This window comes from Coccidioides posadasii, chromosome 3, assembly GCF_018416015.2.
Source record: "Coccidioides posadasii str. Silveira chromosome 3, complete sequence".
Taxonomy (NCBI): Eukaryota; Fungi; Ascomycota; class Eurotiomycetes; order Onygenales; family Onygenaceae; genus Coccidioides; species Coccidioides posadasii.
This window is the reverse complement of record NC_089409.1, coordinates 2,488,895-2,507,229: the sequence shown is the minus strand read 5'-3', so window position 1 is coordinate 2,507,229 and position 18,335 is coordinate 2,488,895. Positions and strand designations below refer to the sequence as shown.

Sequence of the window (18,335 nt, the reverse complement as noted above, 5' to 3'; positions counted from 1 at the left end):
GTGGATATATAGGTTACAAATCATCAAGAGTCTAAGACTCGAGGGCCGAATGGCAAGATTCCCACTCGGATATTCTGTCCATTTCAGATATAAGCTGCTAAGAGCCCTAAAACGAAGACGAGATAACGACGATAAAAGAGCATTTTCTACTTGTAATAGCCTGATTGCGCCTCGTCCAAGTTGAATAAACCCTGTCTGATACGAAAATGGTATCCATGGTTTCCAATTCCGCCTTGCCTGCATCGCTTTCTCCTCCCCGAGAAATCAAATACCTTGACACAATCGAGGCATATGACCAATGGGCAGAGGTAGCTACATGGCCTTTACCACCATACACAGCACCCTCGCTAAATGTCCCTTCTCGTACAGGTTTACGACACAGATGGAAACTTTCTCCAGCGTCTTGACACGTTGGAACTGCAAACTCTACTCCATTTCTTCCTTTCCCAAGTTAATAGCGCTGAATCTCCACCGAAAATCATCGACTTAGGTTGCGGGACAGGGAGAAATACTCTCTCACTCATCCGTGCTGGTGCGGAGAATCTGAGAATTATAGGACTTGAACCGTCAAATAAGATGCTGGACGTTGCTCGTAAGAAGACCGCCGAATATTTCGTAGAGGCACTTCGTTTCGATCCTAACGAGGCGAAGGATAGAGTTTCGTTTGAGACATATAATCTCTTGAAGGAACCCATTCCGCCACTGTCGGCGTTTGGGGCCAATGGTGTCATCTCGACTTTGGTGTTGGAACATGTCACCCTCAAAGAATTCTTCAAGGCCGTTGCTACCATGCTGAGGCCGGGAGGAGTTTTATTGTTGACGAATATGCATTCTGAGATGGGACGGATAAGTCAGGCCGGGTTTGTGCATCCAGAAACTGGGGTTAAAATCAGGCCAACAAGTTATTCGCATACGGTAGCAGAAACCCTCGAAGAGGCGAATATAGCTGGATTTGAATTGGTTGGAGAATTGAAGGAAAGCAGCATAGACGAAGAGTTGGCGGAGAAGCTGGGACCACGCGCGAAAAAATGGATTGGAGTGCGGGTCTGGTATGGTGGCTGCTTTAGGAAGAAATGAAGAATATCATGTTTAGAAATCATTCAGCAGATATCGTATACAGGTGCCCGTATCTCTCCATGTATCGTACAAAGTATATTTCCCACTCGTCTATAATAACCGATAATTCTATCATCGCCGTAAGATGCCACGCTCAAAAATACCCTAGAAGTATGCTTCTAGTAGTCGTTGTCGATGCTTCACAAGGTTGCTGTATCGCCTCAAGTGCATTTCTAGGGGATTATGTTTCCACCCGAGCTTTTCATCCAATATCAAATGAGTATATGCGAAAACACTCGCGTCGAATAAACCAGGAGTTTCTCTGTTGAAAAAAAACAAGTTACTTCCCAGCAGGATAGATAGGGATTCGAACGCATTGTTGGCCTCTGCCATTAAGTCATCGACATCAATATAAGGCGAACGTTTTAGAAGCTCTTTTCTCGCAGCATCCTGTAATTCTGTGGCTATGGCCATTCGTACAAGGAAATTCGCAGTGAAGGGGTTGACATAAAGCTTGCGCGCGACGGAGCTGAAATTCAAGGGATCTAGATACAAGGTGTAAAGCTGCCGTTCCGTGTTAGAATTCAGTCGAAACAATTTGAGGCAAAATCTGGACTAACCCAGGCATTTCGTAGGCGATGGTCCAGAAGTGAAGAGTATGCGTCAAAGCGCATGTCAGTCGGTTCCTCTTCCTTAATGCCTAATTGCTCATCTGTCCATCTTTGCAGCTTGTTAGATGGTATGGGGTTTAACGCTTCACTCGACCCACTCGATTGGGCGCCGGGGAGAAGGAAAGGAAGAGATCCGGTAGGAGAGGCATGATTATTTGAGGAAATTATCCGAAATCTTATCCCAGAGAATTTTAGGTAGGCCTACACCATTGCCGAATTTTCAGCTATCATAGCGGAATTGGGTTCGAAGAACTGACCTGCCATTTAAGACACTGGGGATTATGCGAGGGAGCGGACTGTTTGCAGCCCCGCGCATTTGAGAACACATATAAACGATGTTCGCTGGAGTCCGGTAGTGATCGGGAAGGAATCGCGTTCGCCGGGTATGTTTTAAGAGGAAACTTGTCGAAAACGCGCTTGATGGGTGCAGGGACTGAGGGAATCCATGACCTGGCTCGTTGAAGGGACTCTAGTCTTGGAGGTGCATCATCGCCTCCTTCCGACATTGTCATTTCATGTATGGTTAATCCTATCAACCGTTTGATTTGAGCGAGAATGCGAGCTCCCAACAAAATAACCTTCCTGGCGACGCCCAGAGGTCTCACAGCGAGACTATTCTGCCACTTTTCACCGCGTATGCAAGCAGCTTCGGCAATCAACGATGGGGCAACACCGTGTGCTGTTTCCGTCTTTCGACCTCAGATAAGGGGTTTTACAGATCTATTCTGGCAGCTAATTTCTATATCATACTCGAGGCTTCGCTTGAATACGCTTAAAATCAATTCTTTCGCGCTGACCGCTTGTCAAAGTGTAAAAGACCTGAACTTTAAATTTCTGCATGACCCGTGTTTTTGCTTGCAGACTTTGAAGGATAAAGCTCCCGAACTCCGTTAGCTATGCCACAAGGTCACGCTCCGTCTGAGGCTCCAAGAAGCGCCCTCATGTGCAGCGGAAAGGGGCGACCCAGGTTCGGCGACAGCAGCTCAAGACATGGTTGAACCCGGGGGCAAGGCGCGCTTCGTTTCTGCAGTCCTTGAATGCGGCCCAGCTGCTTGCTTCGATAAACAATCAAGTTTACCACCGAAGCGTGCAGTGTGATGTCCTTTCAGCGTGCCTCCGTTCGCGGGCTATCACTGTTACTGACGCCGAGGGCGTTGCTCAAAACCCGGGAAAGACACACTTACGAGAGAAGAAGGGAACATAAACGGTCCAGGCCCTTCACGAGCCTAATCTCGTCAGGGTTCCAACTCCCAAGGTCACTGGTACATCCATATTACCATACCATCATACAAATCTCAACTTTTTTGTTCTCTTATATCTCAACAACATTGTTGAATATAGACTTTAGAATTTATATGTAGAGTATATAGACACTTAATAAACAGTCTTATCAATTTTATTTATTTTAACTCTCTTATTTGTAAATTTACTCAATTTACTGATCACACGGCGAGTCTGGTGCCTCAAATGGTTACTCTTGGTGCCATTTTCTCTTTCTCAGTCTTACGCCGAGCCGACGGCCAAACGAGGCCGCTTTTAACTCACTGAGTTCGACCCGAGGCAATACTTACCTCTTTCTAGTATATAAGCAGGCCCCCGCAGGTCAGAGAGGCCGTGTCTTGATACCCCAAGCCCAACCGCGAAGAGAACACCAGACAACATGGTACAGGGAAGCAATCTCCAGTCAACAAGAATATCCGTGCTTCCCTAAGAAGCTCCTCAAAGTCTGTTTGCCAGAAGCGGGCTGAGTTAGCCAAGTGATCGGTTCCGCAGTCTCAGCAGAGTCTGAAAGCGCCTACCGCGCCGCCAAAACTATGTTCTTTTACCGCGGTGAAAAAGCATCCCTTCTGGTTACTTTGGTTTAGAAAAACACCAAACCCTGTGAGTATAATGCGGCTGTCTGTATATCCGTCGACGCTGGATTGTGTCAAAGAGAGTGAAAGTGTACCTGATAGAGTTGGCATTGATAACATGGAGGGAAGTCTTTGTAGCTTAGTCTTCCATCATTGCTGATGTTGGAGAGAGTTATCAATATAAATGAACATATTGATAGACAATGAGACCATTTTATCCTCAACCTTCGGTCATCTTGCTCAAGCACCCGATACAGAGCTTGGAGCTCACCATCTATCAACGGACAGATATCTCAGACTGATTGTGAACCCAGCCGCTTACTCATCCATAATCGTCCTCGTCGATTTGTGAGCCCTCAACGCTCACAGGGTCTCCCTCCTCATCGTCGTCATCGTTGAGGTAATTGTCACAAGGCTCAGCGGCTCCACTTAATGCCATGAGACGCTGCAACACCCACTGCATGTCTAGTATCCGCACATCTGGCAAAGGGAGATTATCCGGATCGGGTGTTTCGAGGTGTATTTCGTCGCCTGAACAGATTTTGCGTTCGGTGATCACATTCCAGGCTTTGAGGTTCCGGGGCAGTCCAGTGAGATCCTCGGGAATGGAAGGGGTGTCCATGATGTCCATTTCAACCGAAGTTGAACGCCTTGGGAGCCAGTAAAATTTCAGTGTCAGACATTTACCGTCTTCAGACATTTTCACAGGCTGTAGAGCGAAGAGTCCTTTTGTATGCCAGCGATGCACGTGTGGAGCGAAACACATCAGGTTTTCTAAAACTTCGGTTCCTCGCTGGAAAACCGCATTGTACCATGCATCGACACGTTCTTGGGACCAGAAAATTTTGAGTAAGTTCCAAAAGCTCTTATCCTGCTTGTCACTGCCCATAGAGAAGGGAAAGATATGGGCGACATCAATGGGGTCCGGATACTTTGTCAGAATGCACAAGGCCCCATCTCTTCTGCGGCACTATGATATTGTTAGTGGGAATTTTATCATCAGTCAGAGAAGTGCTCACTTCTTCTTTGGCGATGATCGATCGAGGCTCATTATCCCCCCGCATTCTTTTCGACATTGTCGGTTTGGTCTCGACGTCCCCCACTTTACACTTCACACCGCGAGTTGGAGTGGTGATCATTGTTACTGATGTTGCGGGCTGCAATTCAGATTCCTGCGCCTCTGGTTGGTCGCTTCTCGCCAACTGTTGCAGTGGGGTCGATGGCAAAGAGGCTTTGGATCGTACTGAGGGAGTGGATCGAGGACTTGACGTGGTCGATTTCGAGCGGTGCCGTTGAGACCCTGAAAATGAAGAGATATTAGCTGAGAAAGTTCCTAGAAAAGGTTATTGGAAACGCACACTGGCGGCCTATTACGCCAAGGTCAAAGTTCTCGAGGAAGGACCGGTTGATCTCGAGCTGGGAAGGGTTAACTGGCGCCACTTTTTCTTCCAGAGTCGAGATATCGGAAAGCCATAGACAAGCCCAGGCCGTTGGAGACACGGTACAATCCAGAGTGTCTTTCAATTTACCCAGCAGCATCTGACGTTTCTCATCCTGAAATTCAACCTGTGGTCCAACAGAGGTGGCGGGTAGATCCATCAGGGTGGACGACGGGTTGTCACACCAAGGAGGCAAGGTAGTGTTTTGCTTCAAGAGAAACGGGGAGCTCGGCAGAAAACACCTGTATGCAGAAGACCTGAGCAATGAAGGTGCAATGATACGGGCGTCGCTGACAGCAGGATGTCAAGTGTGAGTGACGTGAAAATGGGAAACACAACAGTGGCGGGTGATCTTATGATGCACAAACATTTGGGGAATTGCGCTAAGCCGGATTAGGATATGCATGGCTGCAGGCCAAAACTCGCCAGAAGATTTTTTACTTACATGTCAGTAAAAAGATAATAAAATAACTACTATGTTAACTATTAGTTAAGAAATAATTATTATATTTAGATAATTCTTATAATTTACAAAGTTTATTATAACTCCATATAACAATGTGACAGTTAGCCAGCGGCCGAAAATGGCCGTTTTTGCTGCTGTTTTTTGATGGAGGACTTGTATGCTTGTTATTCACTAAGCTACCTAAAGGGGAATCTCGGCTAATCTATGTGGGTCATGTGAGCGAGGTGCTAGTTGGATTACCTAACACCCCCCCATGCAATGAGCTCCAGCAGTGAGCAAGAGCTACAAAGATCCAAAGCTTCCAAATCTCTCAAATCTGTGATAAAAAATTAATTACAGAATCCAGATTTATTTCTTCTTTAGGCTTAGCTCTGTTTGCCACAATACTGTATTTTTGCTAGCTTTACTGATAAACCTCCATATTTTCCTGTATCAACTTGTCACTCCTATTACACTCATGAATTAAGTGTAGAGATCCATTGCAAGAGTCTTTGTAAGTCTGTCAGCTTTATTTGCATTGGTTCCAATATACTTGATTGAGATTTTGTTCTTTTGAACCCAGTCTCTTAGCATATGGTGCTGAATCTCAATATGGCATGCTCTTTGTATTATAGCTTCAGCTTTGGCTAAGTCAACTGCTCTCTTGTTGTCAACACTTAATTTTGAGCTTTTTAGCTTTGCTGAGCCTTTGCTAATCATTCTGATATCTATCAACAGATTGTTAATCCAAACTAGTTCACAAGCAGCTTTGCTAGCTGCCAAATACTCTGCTTTGGTTGTTGATTTTGAGATGGATGTCTGGTGCTATGATCCCCATGATATTGGAGCTCTGTTTATAGTAATAATGTAGCTGCTGATGGATTTGTACACAGAGTCAGCTCCAGTCCAGTTAGAATCTGAACTGGCTACTGGTTTCAAGTCTTCAGAATTCATATCTCTTTTAAAGTGTTACGAACATAGACCTAGACCAACCAAGCATCGGATGATGTTGGATGTTCAGGGGTATTCACATGACCCCAATACTGAACATATAAGGATCACACAATTCACATGGATTGTGGGAACCCTAGCATTCAGTCTCTGAGTGAGGGGATCTCTATATTTTACACACAACTTCCTCCCATCAGTTGCAGGCACTGTACCTACTTAGCTCTTTTGTATCTCTAATCCTGGGAAAATCTACATGACCTACAACCAGTTCCCCTAACATTCTGAATGCTCTGACATATGATTGCCTAAGTTGATACAATGCCACCAAGACCCATGAGACAAACCACAACAACACCCCATGTTGTGGATCTGACAGAGATAGACACCAATGTGAAGAAGATGAACATTGATGAAGGTGCTGGTAGCAGTGGAGCCACCATCAGCAAGACACCAGCAGATGATACAGGCAACAGAGGTACACCCCTCAATACATTGAACAAAATCTGAAGAGAGGAGATCTTTGAAGAAAAGAAGACACATCTGCAAAAGAATCTAGCAGACATACATGAACAAAATAAGATACACAGACTGCAGAAGCAGATAGAATACAAACAGAGAATAGTAAACAACAATTTCTCTTTAGAGTCCCTCTTATGCACAAGACTAATAGAGAAGTCAGACAATTTTGACAATGTGAAGCCACCAAAAGCATCTTACTACCATGGCAAATCACTTAGTGAGTGCAAATTGTGGTTAGCTTTAATAAGACAGCAATTTCATCTGAGGAAATCATTATAAAAGGCACCAGATGCAGTCAGGATTGATTGAGTGTCCAGCTATTTTTGTGACAAACCCCAGATGCATTGGCAGATGTTGGGAATAGAGAGAGAACAACTATTCATGTCATGAAATGAATTTGAGATGTGATGTAAGAACAACATTAAATCCAAGATAACTTGTAGTTAAGATACAATGCAGCATTATCATGATGCCATTCAACAAGAGAACCAACTCATACTCTTATTTTTTACATACATTACCAAACTCAAACAGGACCTGGACAGTTTACCAGATAAATTCTTTCATGTACTCTTTCTACAGACAAAGCTCAGATCAATTATCCAGACTGAACTGGATAAACTGCAATACCAACCAAAAACAGTTGTAGAATTACAAGAACAAGCAACACTCATTGAGTTCATTCTAGGAAAGAAGAAGCAAAGTCAGTGGGACAAGAATTAAAATAAGAAGAAACAGAAAATCTCAATCTCTCAAGAGAAAGATGTGTCCCAACAAGACAATAAAGAAGATTATCCACAAATGAAGAAGATGCTGGTGAAACCACTTCCAAAAATATCAGAAGAGAAACACAAACAATGAATGAATGAAGAGCTCTGCCTAAGATATGGCCAACCAGGCCATAGAGCAAAGTTCTGTACAAACAGCTCCAACAAATCCCAGCAGACAGATGAAAAGGATGAGGATCAGGCAAAGACTAGGGCCACAAAGCCCATGCAAGACCCAGGTCAAACATTAGAAAGACAGGGTGTTAACCCAATAGAGAAGACAAGCAGGTGCAGTATGTGCCTGTCAGCCACACTGACTATACTGTTAGATAATCTTACAGAGCAAGCTGCACTGTTGGACTCAGGTACCACAGTGGACAGTATCTTCTACAAACTGGCATTCCAATTGGACTGGGATCAACCAGAGACACCCATGGGAGTTATTGAGATGTTGAACAGAGCTGAGACTGATTGGTACAGCATCTACAAGACCCAACTCACTATAACAGACTCCATGGGGACCACAAAGGTGGAAAAACATACATTCACAGTAATTGACATGGTTGACATGAACATAGTTCTAGGCATGCCATGGTTAGAAGATTTCAACCTGGACATAGACTGGAAGAACAAGATGTGGTGTTATTAACCCTCAGAGAAAATGGTGGAACTCCTGAATGCAGGTAGATTTCTCTGAGTGGTGCACATCAAGAACAAACTCTCTTATGCTATTTTTGTGTCAGATAACAACCAAGTCCTGACAGAAGTGCCTGAGTGATTAAGAGACTATGAAGATGTTTTCTCAGAAGAAAAAGTGGCAGAGTTGCTGGAATTGATGAAGATCAGTCATCTGATTGTTCTTAAAAACAGCTGTGAGCCCCTGTACATGCCAATCTATGGACTATTGCCCAAGCAAATGGAGGTCCTACAAGAGTACATCAAGAACAAGTTATGCAAGAGTTGGATATGTCTGTCATAAAGTCTGGCAGGGGCTCCAGTGTTGTTTGCACCCAAAGCTAATAAAGAACTCAGACTCTGTGTTAATTATTGTGGTCTTAACATAATTATGGTGAAGAACTGTTACCTCTTGCTGTTGATAGACAAGATGTTAAGCTGGTTGACAGGAGCATGCTACTTTTTCAAGATAGACCTATGTGATGCCTACCACCAGATTAGGATCAAAGAAGAAGATGAATGGAAGACCATGTTTTGTACAAAGTTTGGGAGTTTTGAGTATCTTATCATGTCTTTTGGGTTGTCAAACACACCAGCAACCTTCCAGTCCTATATCAATAGGGTGCTGGCAGGCCTGGTTGACATATGCTGTGTAGTTTACCTAGATGACATTCTTATTTTCTCAGCCTCAGAGGGAGAGCACAAGAAACACATTAGACTAGTTATAGAGCATCTAAGAGAATACTAGTTATTTGCAAAGCTTGCTAAGTGTGCTTTCAAAAGGCAAACAATCTCATATCTCAGATATATCATTAATAACAAAGGTATTAAGATGGACCCAAAGTGGGTACAGATAATCATGGAGTGGCTCTTGCCATGAAGTTTCCATAATATTCAGATATTTCTGGGTTTTGCAAACTTCTATTGAAGGTTCATATGAAAGTACTTAGTTATTGTGGTGCTGTTGACAGATCTCTTGAAGAGCAGTGAAAAGAGAAGAAAGAAAGAATCTTTCCTTCTGACACCTGCTGTCAGAGAAGTATTTCATGAGTTGCAGGCAGTCTTTTTCAGAGAGTCTGTCATTCAGCACTATGATCCAGAACATAGAATATGTCTGGAGACAGATACTTTGGAACATGCTGCAGATACAATATTACTACAGCTGTTTGAAGATGGGTGGCATCCAGTTGCCTACTGGTCATTCAAGTTTGACCAGATCTAACAAGCCTATGGCACACTGGATAAGAAGATGTTGGCCATCATCCAAGCATTTGTTCATTGGTGGCAGTACTTAGAAGAAATGAAGTACTCTGTAGAGATCATTATGGACCATGCAAATCTTCATTCATTTATAAAGTCCATGAACAAGATGGCACAATGATGACACATAAGATGGATAGAGGTTCTCAGAGCATATGACTTTAAGATCCTCTACTGCTCTGGAAAGCATAACCCAGTCAACACATTATCATAAAGACCAGATTATGTCAAACTAGAAGAAGACATTGGTCTGCTGATGTATATGCTCAAACAATATTATGCAGATGGTGTTTCAGAGTGGGACCCATTTGAAGAAACTTTCTTTGATGAAGAAGGTATTCAAGTATGTGCTGCTTGTGCTGTCCAAAGCAGTGGGGTAGAGATGGCACAGGGGAGATCTGGTGGCACCAAGATGGTTGAGTCAGTCCAGAGAGCACCAGTCAAAGATGCTGGGGAGGCTCAACAAAGAAATTGCAGGAGATTCTGGATTCCCTGTGTGTGTATGAATATGGTGATGAAAAATGAAAAGGCCTATGATAAACCAACTGTGAGTGTGTTGGATCTGCTGCTAGAAGCACAGAGAGACAATCCCTCTGTACAAGCAAGATTTGCTGAGGCAGGATCTCAGCAGTCAGAGTGGAAAATAGATGAATGAGGTCTTTTGATAAAGAGTGGCAGGATCTACATCCCTAACAATCTGGCTCTAAGGCAGGAACTACTACAAGTCCACCATGATGACCCATTCACAGGTCACTTTGGCATGGTGAAGACATTTGCCTTGCTCTAGCAAAAATACAATTGGTAATTGATGAGACAAGATATTCAGACATACATATGTGAATGCCAAACCTGCCAATGAGAGAAGACTCCAATGCACAAACCATATGGGTTGCTTGCATCATTGCTGACATCCAGTGGTCCCTGATGTTCAATATCTATGGACTTTATAATGAATCTCTCTCTGAGTGGAGAGGAGAGGAACCCATACAATGCAGTCCTAGTTGTTGTGGATCAATTTACAAAGCTTGCACATTTTCTTGCATGTAGAAAGAAGATTGATGTGCCAGAGTTGGCAAATCTTTTGTTCAGAAGAGTATTTAAAGACTTTAGATTTTCAAATGATATTATTTCAGACTGGAGATCTGTTTTCACAAGTGAATACTGGTCAAAGCTATGTTTTCACATGAAAGTTAGATGAAAACTTAGCATGGCATTCCACCCACAAACAGATGGCCAAACAGAGGCACTGAACAAGATTTTGGAGGGATACCTTCATATCTATTGTAGCCATAGACAAGACAATTGGGAGGAGTGGCTTGTGTATACAGAATTTGCATACAACAGGTCAGAACACTCTGTAATGCACATGTCCCTGTTCAAAGCAATATATGGCTTTGAATCTAGGGGCCCAGATGAGATCCAGGAGTCAGTTGACAACAATAATGATGCACAGACAGCACCTGATGGAAGACTGAGAATGATCTCTGTGTTAAGAGATAGTCTGGTAGAACATTTGACAAAAGCAAAAGAGAACCAAGCATGGTTCTATAACTGAAGATGTCAAGATAAAGTGTATGTATCTGGTGATGAAGTAATGTTGTCATCAAGGAACCTACAAACAATACATTCTTGCAAGAAGTTAGATGACAAGTACTATGGACCTTTCTTAGTGATAGAGACTATAGAAAATAATGCATATTGACTGAAGCTCCCTTCAAGCTATCAGATCCATAATGTTTTCCATGTCTCATTGTTGGAACTGTACTACATGAGAATGAGTGAGGTGCCAACACATCCTCCCATGATACTGGTAGACAACTATCATGAGTGGGAAGTAGATGAAATCTTGGATGACAAAGCATGCTACTGCAAGAGACATTACCTAGTGAAGTGGAAAGAATTCCCTATTGAGGAATTGATGTGGGAACCTGAGAAAAATCTCAAAAATGCACAAGAAACCCTTAAGAATTACCTAAAGAAAAGACAAAATTACAAGAAGATGAATGAATCTACATACAGGAAGAAAGATAAATGTGATATGAAACAAACATAAAGATCATGACACACCTATGAAACCAAGAATTTAATGGCAAGAAGACATACCACAAGGGCATCTGAGACACAGCTGTGATGGTGGTGAACTGGCCATAGATAAGCAAGGCTCAGGAGTCACAGGTATGTTTGGTACAATAACAGACAGAACCACAACAGAAGACATAGTTATAGAGAAAGGCATTACAGATAAAGAAGTATGAAGAGAATAAAGCATTTCTACAATGCTCTGAAAACCAGAAGAAACAACATCAGTTAGATAATCAATAGAAGATATGAGGTTGGCCTAAGCAGTAGTTAGTCTGAGAACAAGTAAAATGGTACAGGAGATCTACAAGACTGGTTTCTGTGCTGTCTTGAAGAGCTTTGGTTCCACTTGTCAAACAAGTTGTAAGATGATTAAGTGAGACTTGAATGTTTGCAACTTCATTTTCTATCTGAGAGAGAACAGTATGAACTGGGCTTGATGAACAAGAGAACTCAGATGGGCTGTCTTTGATAGATTCTGTCTTGAACACAAGGTCCACAGTCTTGGCTACATGGCATGAGGCAGGATGATAATGTTTCATGGAAGGTTCTTTAACAGTAAAAGTGGCCTGGCAGTGGCAATGTTTAGCAGCTTCTGAGTCAAGCTCACAAAATTCATGCATGAGTATACTCATGCACTTGATGTTGTATGGACAACACAGATCAGCTGTGTCAAAACTATAGTATTCTTCTTGAAGTTGCAAGAGCCAACAAACTAGTTTGATGGTGGATTCTGGAACCTACAGCCATGTCAGAACAACAAGAAGAATGGATGAAGATGTACTTACATTATAACAGGTATGGGTTTGACATTCTAAACAATAAAAACAAGATTTCTTCTTGGTGTTCCATAGACAAGACTTGCCTTCATCCAGATGGTCTGTAAATATTGAGTAAACACAGACAGAGCACAGAAGAGTGTCTTCTTCATTATGTGCAACAGAGTTTTTTGATGACAACATCATGACAAGTTACAAAATGAATGAGGAATAATGCCTGAGCCCAAACAAAGCAGAAGAAAAGAAGAAAGAAGAGGGCCAGAAACTCTCTATTTATACCTGTTATAATATATCAAGATTGCTAGTTCCATGACTTGTTGATAAACAACATGACAACAGATAACAGATGATATAGCAACCAGACAAGCAAACAAATAAAGAAATGAGTATGTGACAAAATGCTGGACTTTTGTAATAAAATGATTGCTATTCTATAATGAAGGATGTCTACTGCAACCAGCAGCAATATGCATGCAGGATGTCTATATAGATAAGCAGTGAGTAATGCAGAAGCTTACACATTCAAGAATCTACAATGCTCCACCAATGATAGAGAAGCTATGACAACATACAAAAAACCACTTCAGTAGCTCTATGCCTTGGAGTCCGAGGCCTCTGGGGGGGGGGATAGTGTTATGAACATAGACCTAGACCAACCAAGCATCAGACAACATCAGATGTTCAGGGGTATTCATGTAACCCCAATGCTGAATGTATAAGAATCACACAATTTGCATGAATTGTGGGAACCCCAGTGTTCAGTCTCTGAGTGAGGGGACCTCTATGTTTTACACACAACTCCCTCCCATCAGTTGCGGGCGCTGTACCTACTTAGCTCTTTTGTATCCCTAATCCTGGGAAAACCTACGTGACCTACAACTGGTTCCCCTAACATAAAGACTATTTCTTTGGGATATCATCCAGAAATTTAGAGAGAAGCTACTGAAGTTATTCTAAAGAAACCAAATAGAAAAGCTTCATTATCAAAATCTTACAGAATCATCTCTCTACTTAACTGCTTGGGAAAAGTTATAGAGAAAGTTATTGCTTCTAGACTTTCTTATTGGGCCTTCTAAAATAAACTACTATACTTTGATCAGTTTGGAGGAAAGAAGCAATGCTCTGCTATAGATGCTGTAATGAGCTTAGTACATGATATTCAATTAGCAAAAGCCAATAAATTGGTAGCCTCAGCTCTTTTTATTGATATAAAAGAAGCATTTGACTATGTTTCACTAAATAGACTCTTAAAAGTCTTTTCTGATTTGCAACTATCTAAATCACTAGCTATATGAATTTTTCATTTTATACAAACAAGAAAAATCCAACTGGTTTTTTATGGTGAGAAACAACAAGAAAAGATATTTATAAATATTGGAATTTCTCAAGATTCATCTCTATCTCCAATACTTTTCTCTATATATATTAGATTTCTCTTTAAGAATAATAATGATCTAGATCTTAAAGATATCAGAATTTTTAGTTATATAGATAATACTGAACTTGTTGTCTTCTCTTTCTTATTAGAAGAAAACTGCTTTAAGTTGGATAAAGCTTTACAAGCAATGTCTAATAGACAAGATTCTCATGTAGTTTAATTTGATATGGAAAAAACTGAGTTAATCCACTTTACTAAATTATTTAGTGAAGATAATTCAGTTAAACTACATAATCAAGTTTTTAAACCAAAAAAGCTAGTGAGATGATTAGATATTTAGCTTGACAATACTTTTACTTTCAAGAACCATGTTGAAATTAAGATATCAGCTGCTGAAAGAGTTCTTAATCAAATAATTAGACTTTCAAATACTGAAAAAGATCTTACTTTTCAAGCTATTGTGAGAATTGTACATGTGGATCAGCATGACAATGAATTTCTAGAAGAAATATACATGGAAAAAGAGTACACAAGATAAAAGATCTGTATTCTGGCAACTATATACAACTTATAAACAAGATTGGTACTAACTTTCAGCAAGAGATTCATACAGTAACAGTCTTTTATGTGTGCTTACAAGCATGTGACTTAGTGTCTTACAAGAACATATGTAACTTTCAGCAGCTCATAAGTCAAGCTCTCTGACTCTTGCAGATGCTGTTCATCTGTATAAGAAGTTTATAGTAAATTCTTACAGATTTCTCTCTCTTGTAAGTCTTGGTTTCTCAAGACAGCTGTCTTATTAAAAATCTTCATAAGTAGAAAAACAAAAAATCTCTTGAGAAAAATAAAAATTTTCTTATAAGAAAAACAGTACAGTCTCACTAGAGATGTGATATCAACACAACTCTAATAATATAACAGAATTCAATAACATAACAATGTGTAGAAAGTCTTTATTATTCTTACTAGCTCTGTATTATTATTAGATAATAAATATTAGCTTAAGAGAGAGTTTTCTCTTGCTTTCTCTTTCTCTTCTTTTCTTCTCTTTCTTCTCTAGTCTATATTATTATTATTAAGGTAAGTGAACCCTTCAAGCATTGCTTTATATAGAAGACAGACTTACAGAAGATCTTTAATATTCTAAAAGAAAAATAGCTTTACTTTAATATTTTGTGTGATTGGCTGAAAGATTACAAGCTGGTGAGTTTATCTCTGATTATATCTTTGCTTCACATGATTATTAGATTTTGTCTTTATGTGGAGTTTGATTTGCAGAGAGACTGATGCTTGCTAGCAGTTGCTGTTAGTATACAGTCTTCTCTTCTTCTCTCTTGCAACTCATCTTTACTTTTCTTTCTCAAAAGAATCTTCACTCTCTCTTTTACAGATGAGATTGGGTTTTTAGTAAGTAATTACAAGAAGTTTGGGAAGTGTTTGCAACTAATAATTCTAGAGTGTTGTTGTTCTTTCTCTTTTTTCTTTACTAGTTATTATCATTCTCTCTATATTAGCTTAAGCTGCAAGTGCTTCTTGTAAGCTAATATTAATTTGCATACTGATGAAGTTAGAGTTCTGCTGCTCTGTCTTCTCTCTCTGTAGTTATTGCTTCAGTCTCAGCCAGAAATATAAGTATTCTTTATCATATTTCAGTTTATGGCTAATCTTCTTTAGATTGTTATTGTTGTTCCTCCTGCACCAGTAAAATTTATGAATGTTATAATTCTGTAAAGTGCTTAAGACTGCCTAGTATCTCTTCTACAAGATTAATAATAGTGATCCCAGATCATCTTCATCTAAATACTACCAGCTGCTACTTTTGCTAGTGCATTACAGATCAATTCAGTAGTTCTTTCAGATCTATCTCTTCATACAGGGGCACAAGCTTTGTCTGCCTATAAAAGAGTATGGTGTCACAAATTTATTCAAAAACCTGTACTTATTGCTGGTTTAAATAATTCAAACTAGTTAACTGTATATGCTTAGCTCTGTAAGAGAATTCTCATGACTCAGACTAGGGCTCAGCCACTATCTGAACAGAAGCACTCCATCTGCAAGAGAGCTCAGCAAGACTATAACAATATAATCTTCACAGAGTGCATCTCCACAGACTTGGGTCAAAAATATAATAATTATTTATACTATAAATATCTTGCTTACTCTTTCCAGCAGTGAGATTATGAATAATTGTTACAGATCTTTGCAGAAGAAGCTGGAGACTTTAATTATATAGTCTTAGTTTAGTTTTTTCTTCTTTTATTTTGAAATTAATTAAATTTAGTTCAGTTTAACTATATCTTTTCTCTCTCTAACTCATTTTCTAGTTCTACTATCTCCATCCATCTCTTTTGCAAACCAGGCTTGTCTGAGTTTCTACTATAGAATTGTTAGAGTAGCTTTCTCAGTGAATGAACATTGCTTGCAGAAACTTATATCTTGTTCTTCTTATTATTATATTCTTTTCAATATACTCTGTACTACAGCTCACAACTCTCTCTCTTTAAGTTAATTATCTTATAGATCTAGTACTTCTTTTTATTTTTATCTGTTTTGTAAACTTTCTGATGAGATGAGCTATTAATTTCTTTGCAGGTCTTGTGTTTACAGAGTAGAGATACATAAAAAACATTATAAGTTTACAGATCTGAAGACAGTTCTAGTCTGTAGACTTGTGAGTCTATCTTCTTCATAATTCTATAAGATCTATATCTCAATAAATTTAGTTTTTTGTTAGGTCATGTAGTCTTGATATTACAAAGATCAAGCCACATCTTGTCTTCCATCTGAAAGATCTTTACAGTGTGCTTCTGGTTATAGTACTTCTTCTGATAGACTTGTGTTTTTGTGAGTAATTTCTTGATCTCTTTACAGAGCAATCTCATTGTCTCCATCTGATCTCTTGAATTCTTGCACATATAGTCATACTTATCAGAATTCAAGAATTCTGTTTGCAGATTTAACTTATATGTCAGCTGGAAAGATGATTTCTGTATAAAAGTCTGTTGCAAGTTATTGTATGCAAACTCAGTCATTGGCAACTACATCATCCAGTTATCTTGATTATAATTGATATAGCTTTGCAAGTACTGCTCCAGCACACTATTCAGTCTCTCAGCTGACTATTAGTTTGTGGGTGAAATGCTGTACTTATTGCTCTTACAATCTTCAAGATGTGAGTCAAATCACCTCAAAATTCACTTATGAACAGAGATTCTCAATTTGTTACTATACTTGCAGATAATCTGTGCAATCTTACTATTTCACAAATAAAGAGATGGGCTAACTTCTCTGATATCAGCTTCTTTATTGTAGAGATAAAGTAAGTTATCTTTATAAACTAGTTCACTACAATCAGAATACAGTCAAACTGCATCTTCTTAAAATTCAGACTTGTGGAGAGATCTGTAATAACATTCATGCTAATGGATTTTCAAGAGTAATTTAGAATTGATAAGAGTGATAGTTCTTCTTAAGACTTTCTATAAACTCTTCTTGAGCTCTGGCAAATCTTACAGACTTCACAACACTTCTTCACCAGTTCTCTCATTCTTGGCCAAAAGTATTTATGAACTATAAGCTTGTACATTCTTGCTGTAGCAAAATGCTCTACAAGAGATAGATTATAATAATATCTAATCAGCTCTATTTACAGAGCCTTATTCTGAGAGATATACATGTGACTATCTTTATAGAGAATACTCTTCTTCTCTTTTTATATTATGAATTTCTTTATGCCTATCTTAATACCTTTGTGAACCTCAGCTGCATAGTTATCACTTTACAGTAGATTTGGCAGTGATGTCAACAGATTGAAGCTGCTCTTTTTATAAGAATTCTTCTTGTGAACCAGATTTTTAATCTTCTGAATCTGTGTTGCAATCTTTTTTACTTTATATGTATCTTCCAAGACAATCTTTGCAAGTAGTTTCTTGATCTTAACTCAAAGCTTTATAGAGATGAGTTGTGCATTCTCATCTTCTTTCTTTCTTCTCTAGTTAAGAGAAACTTAAACTATCAGTTCTAACTTTTCTGTGATCTTTTACTTCTTTACAAGCATTACTCTTAGTTGGTTTGCAGTCTTGCAATCCTTCTTATTATCTAGATCAGTCTTCTTAATATAGTCAGATCTTTATAAGAGTTCATCTGCCAGATTCTTAGTTTCTTTCACATGGTTAACTGTGAATCAAAAGACTGTCAGTCTTTGCACCCAGCAGATCTGTCTTCACAAGAGATCTTAAGCAGTCTGAAAGTAGCACAAGCTATCATAATTTGTAAGAACTTGAACTGGTGTTTACAAGTCTTTCAACCAGCAGCACCAATATCTAAATAACTTCATAATCACAAGCAGTTCCTGATTATGAATACTATAGTTCATCTCTACAGATTGCATCTTCCACAAATAAAACTCAACTGGAACCCAGATGCCATTCTTCACTAGTTATGATAGAATATCACACATT

The 18,335-nt window shown here is 39.6% G+C and overlaps 3 protein-coding genes across 3 annotated transcripts; 1 reads left to right on the top strand and 2 right to left on the bottom strand.

Annotated features, from left to right (window-relative positions):
• Nucleotides 1–8: 8 nt before the first annotated feature.
• D8B26_005748 (uncharacterized protein) lies at nt 9–1,077 on the top strand (the record flags this gene model as incomplete). The annotated part of the gene is made up of 2 exons (XM_003069301.2): nt 9–308; nt 370–1,077. The coding sequence occupies exons 1-2, from the start codon at nt 207–209 to the stop codon at nt 1,075–1,077; spliced, it is 810 nt and encodes a 269-aa protein (XP_003069347.2). The 5' UTR covers nt 9–206.
• Nucleotides 777–2,235, bottom strand: D8B26_005747 (uncharacterized protein). Its single transcript, XM_003069300.2, has 3 exons — nt 1,985–2,235; nt 1,677–1,928; nt 777–1,620 (listed from the first exon to the last, which is right to left on the bottom strand). Exons 1-3 carry the CDS (start codon nt 2,231–2,233, stop codon nt 1,222–1,224), a joined length of 900 nt encoding a protein of 299 aa, XP_003069346.2. The 5' UTR covers nt 2,234–2,235; the 3' UTR covers nt 777–1,221.
• Nucleotides 2,236–3,902: 1,667 nt separating this feature from the next.
• D8B26_005746 (uncharacterized protein) lies at nt 3,903–5,179 on the bottom strand (the record flags this gene model as incomplete). Its single annotated transcript, XM_066124980.1, has 3 exons — nt 3,903–4,550; nt 4,600–4,880; nt 4,939–5,179. The coding sequence occupies 3 exons, from the start codon at nt 5,177–5,179 to the stop codon at nt 3,903–3,905; spliced, it is 1,170 nt and encodes a 389-aa protein (XP_065981061.1).
• Between the last annotated feature and the right edge of the window lie 13,156 nt (nt 5,180–18,335).

Coding starts and splice junctions, on each gene's coding strand:
- D8B26_005747 (XM_003069300.2), bottom strand. CDS start 2,233: ATGTCGGAAGGAGGCGATGATGCACCTCCAAGACTAGAGTCCCTTCAA. Junction 1,929..1,984: donor CCCAGTGTCTTAAATGGCAG/GTCAGTTCTTCG, acceptor GCAATGGTGTAG/GCCTACCTAAAATTCTCTGG. Junction 1,621..1,676: donor ATCGCCTACGAAATGCCTGG/GTTAGTCCAGAT, acceptor ACGGAACGGCAG/CTTTACACCTTGTATCTAGA.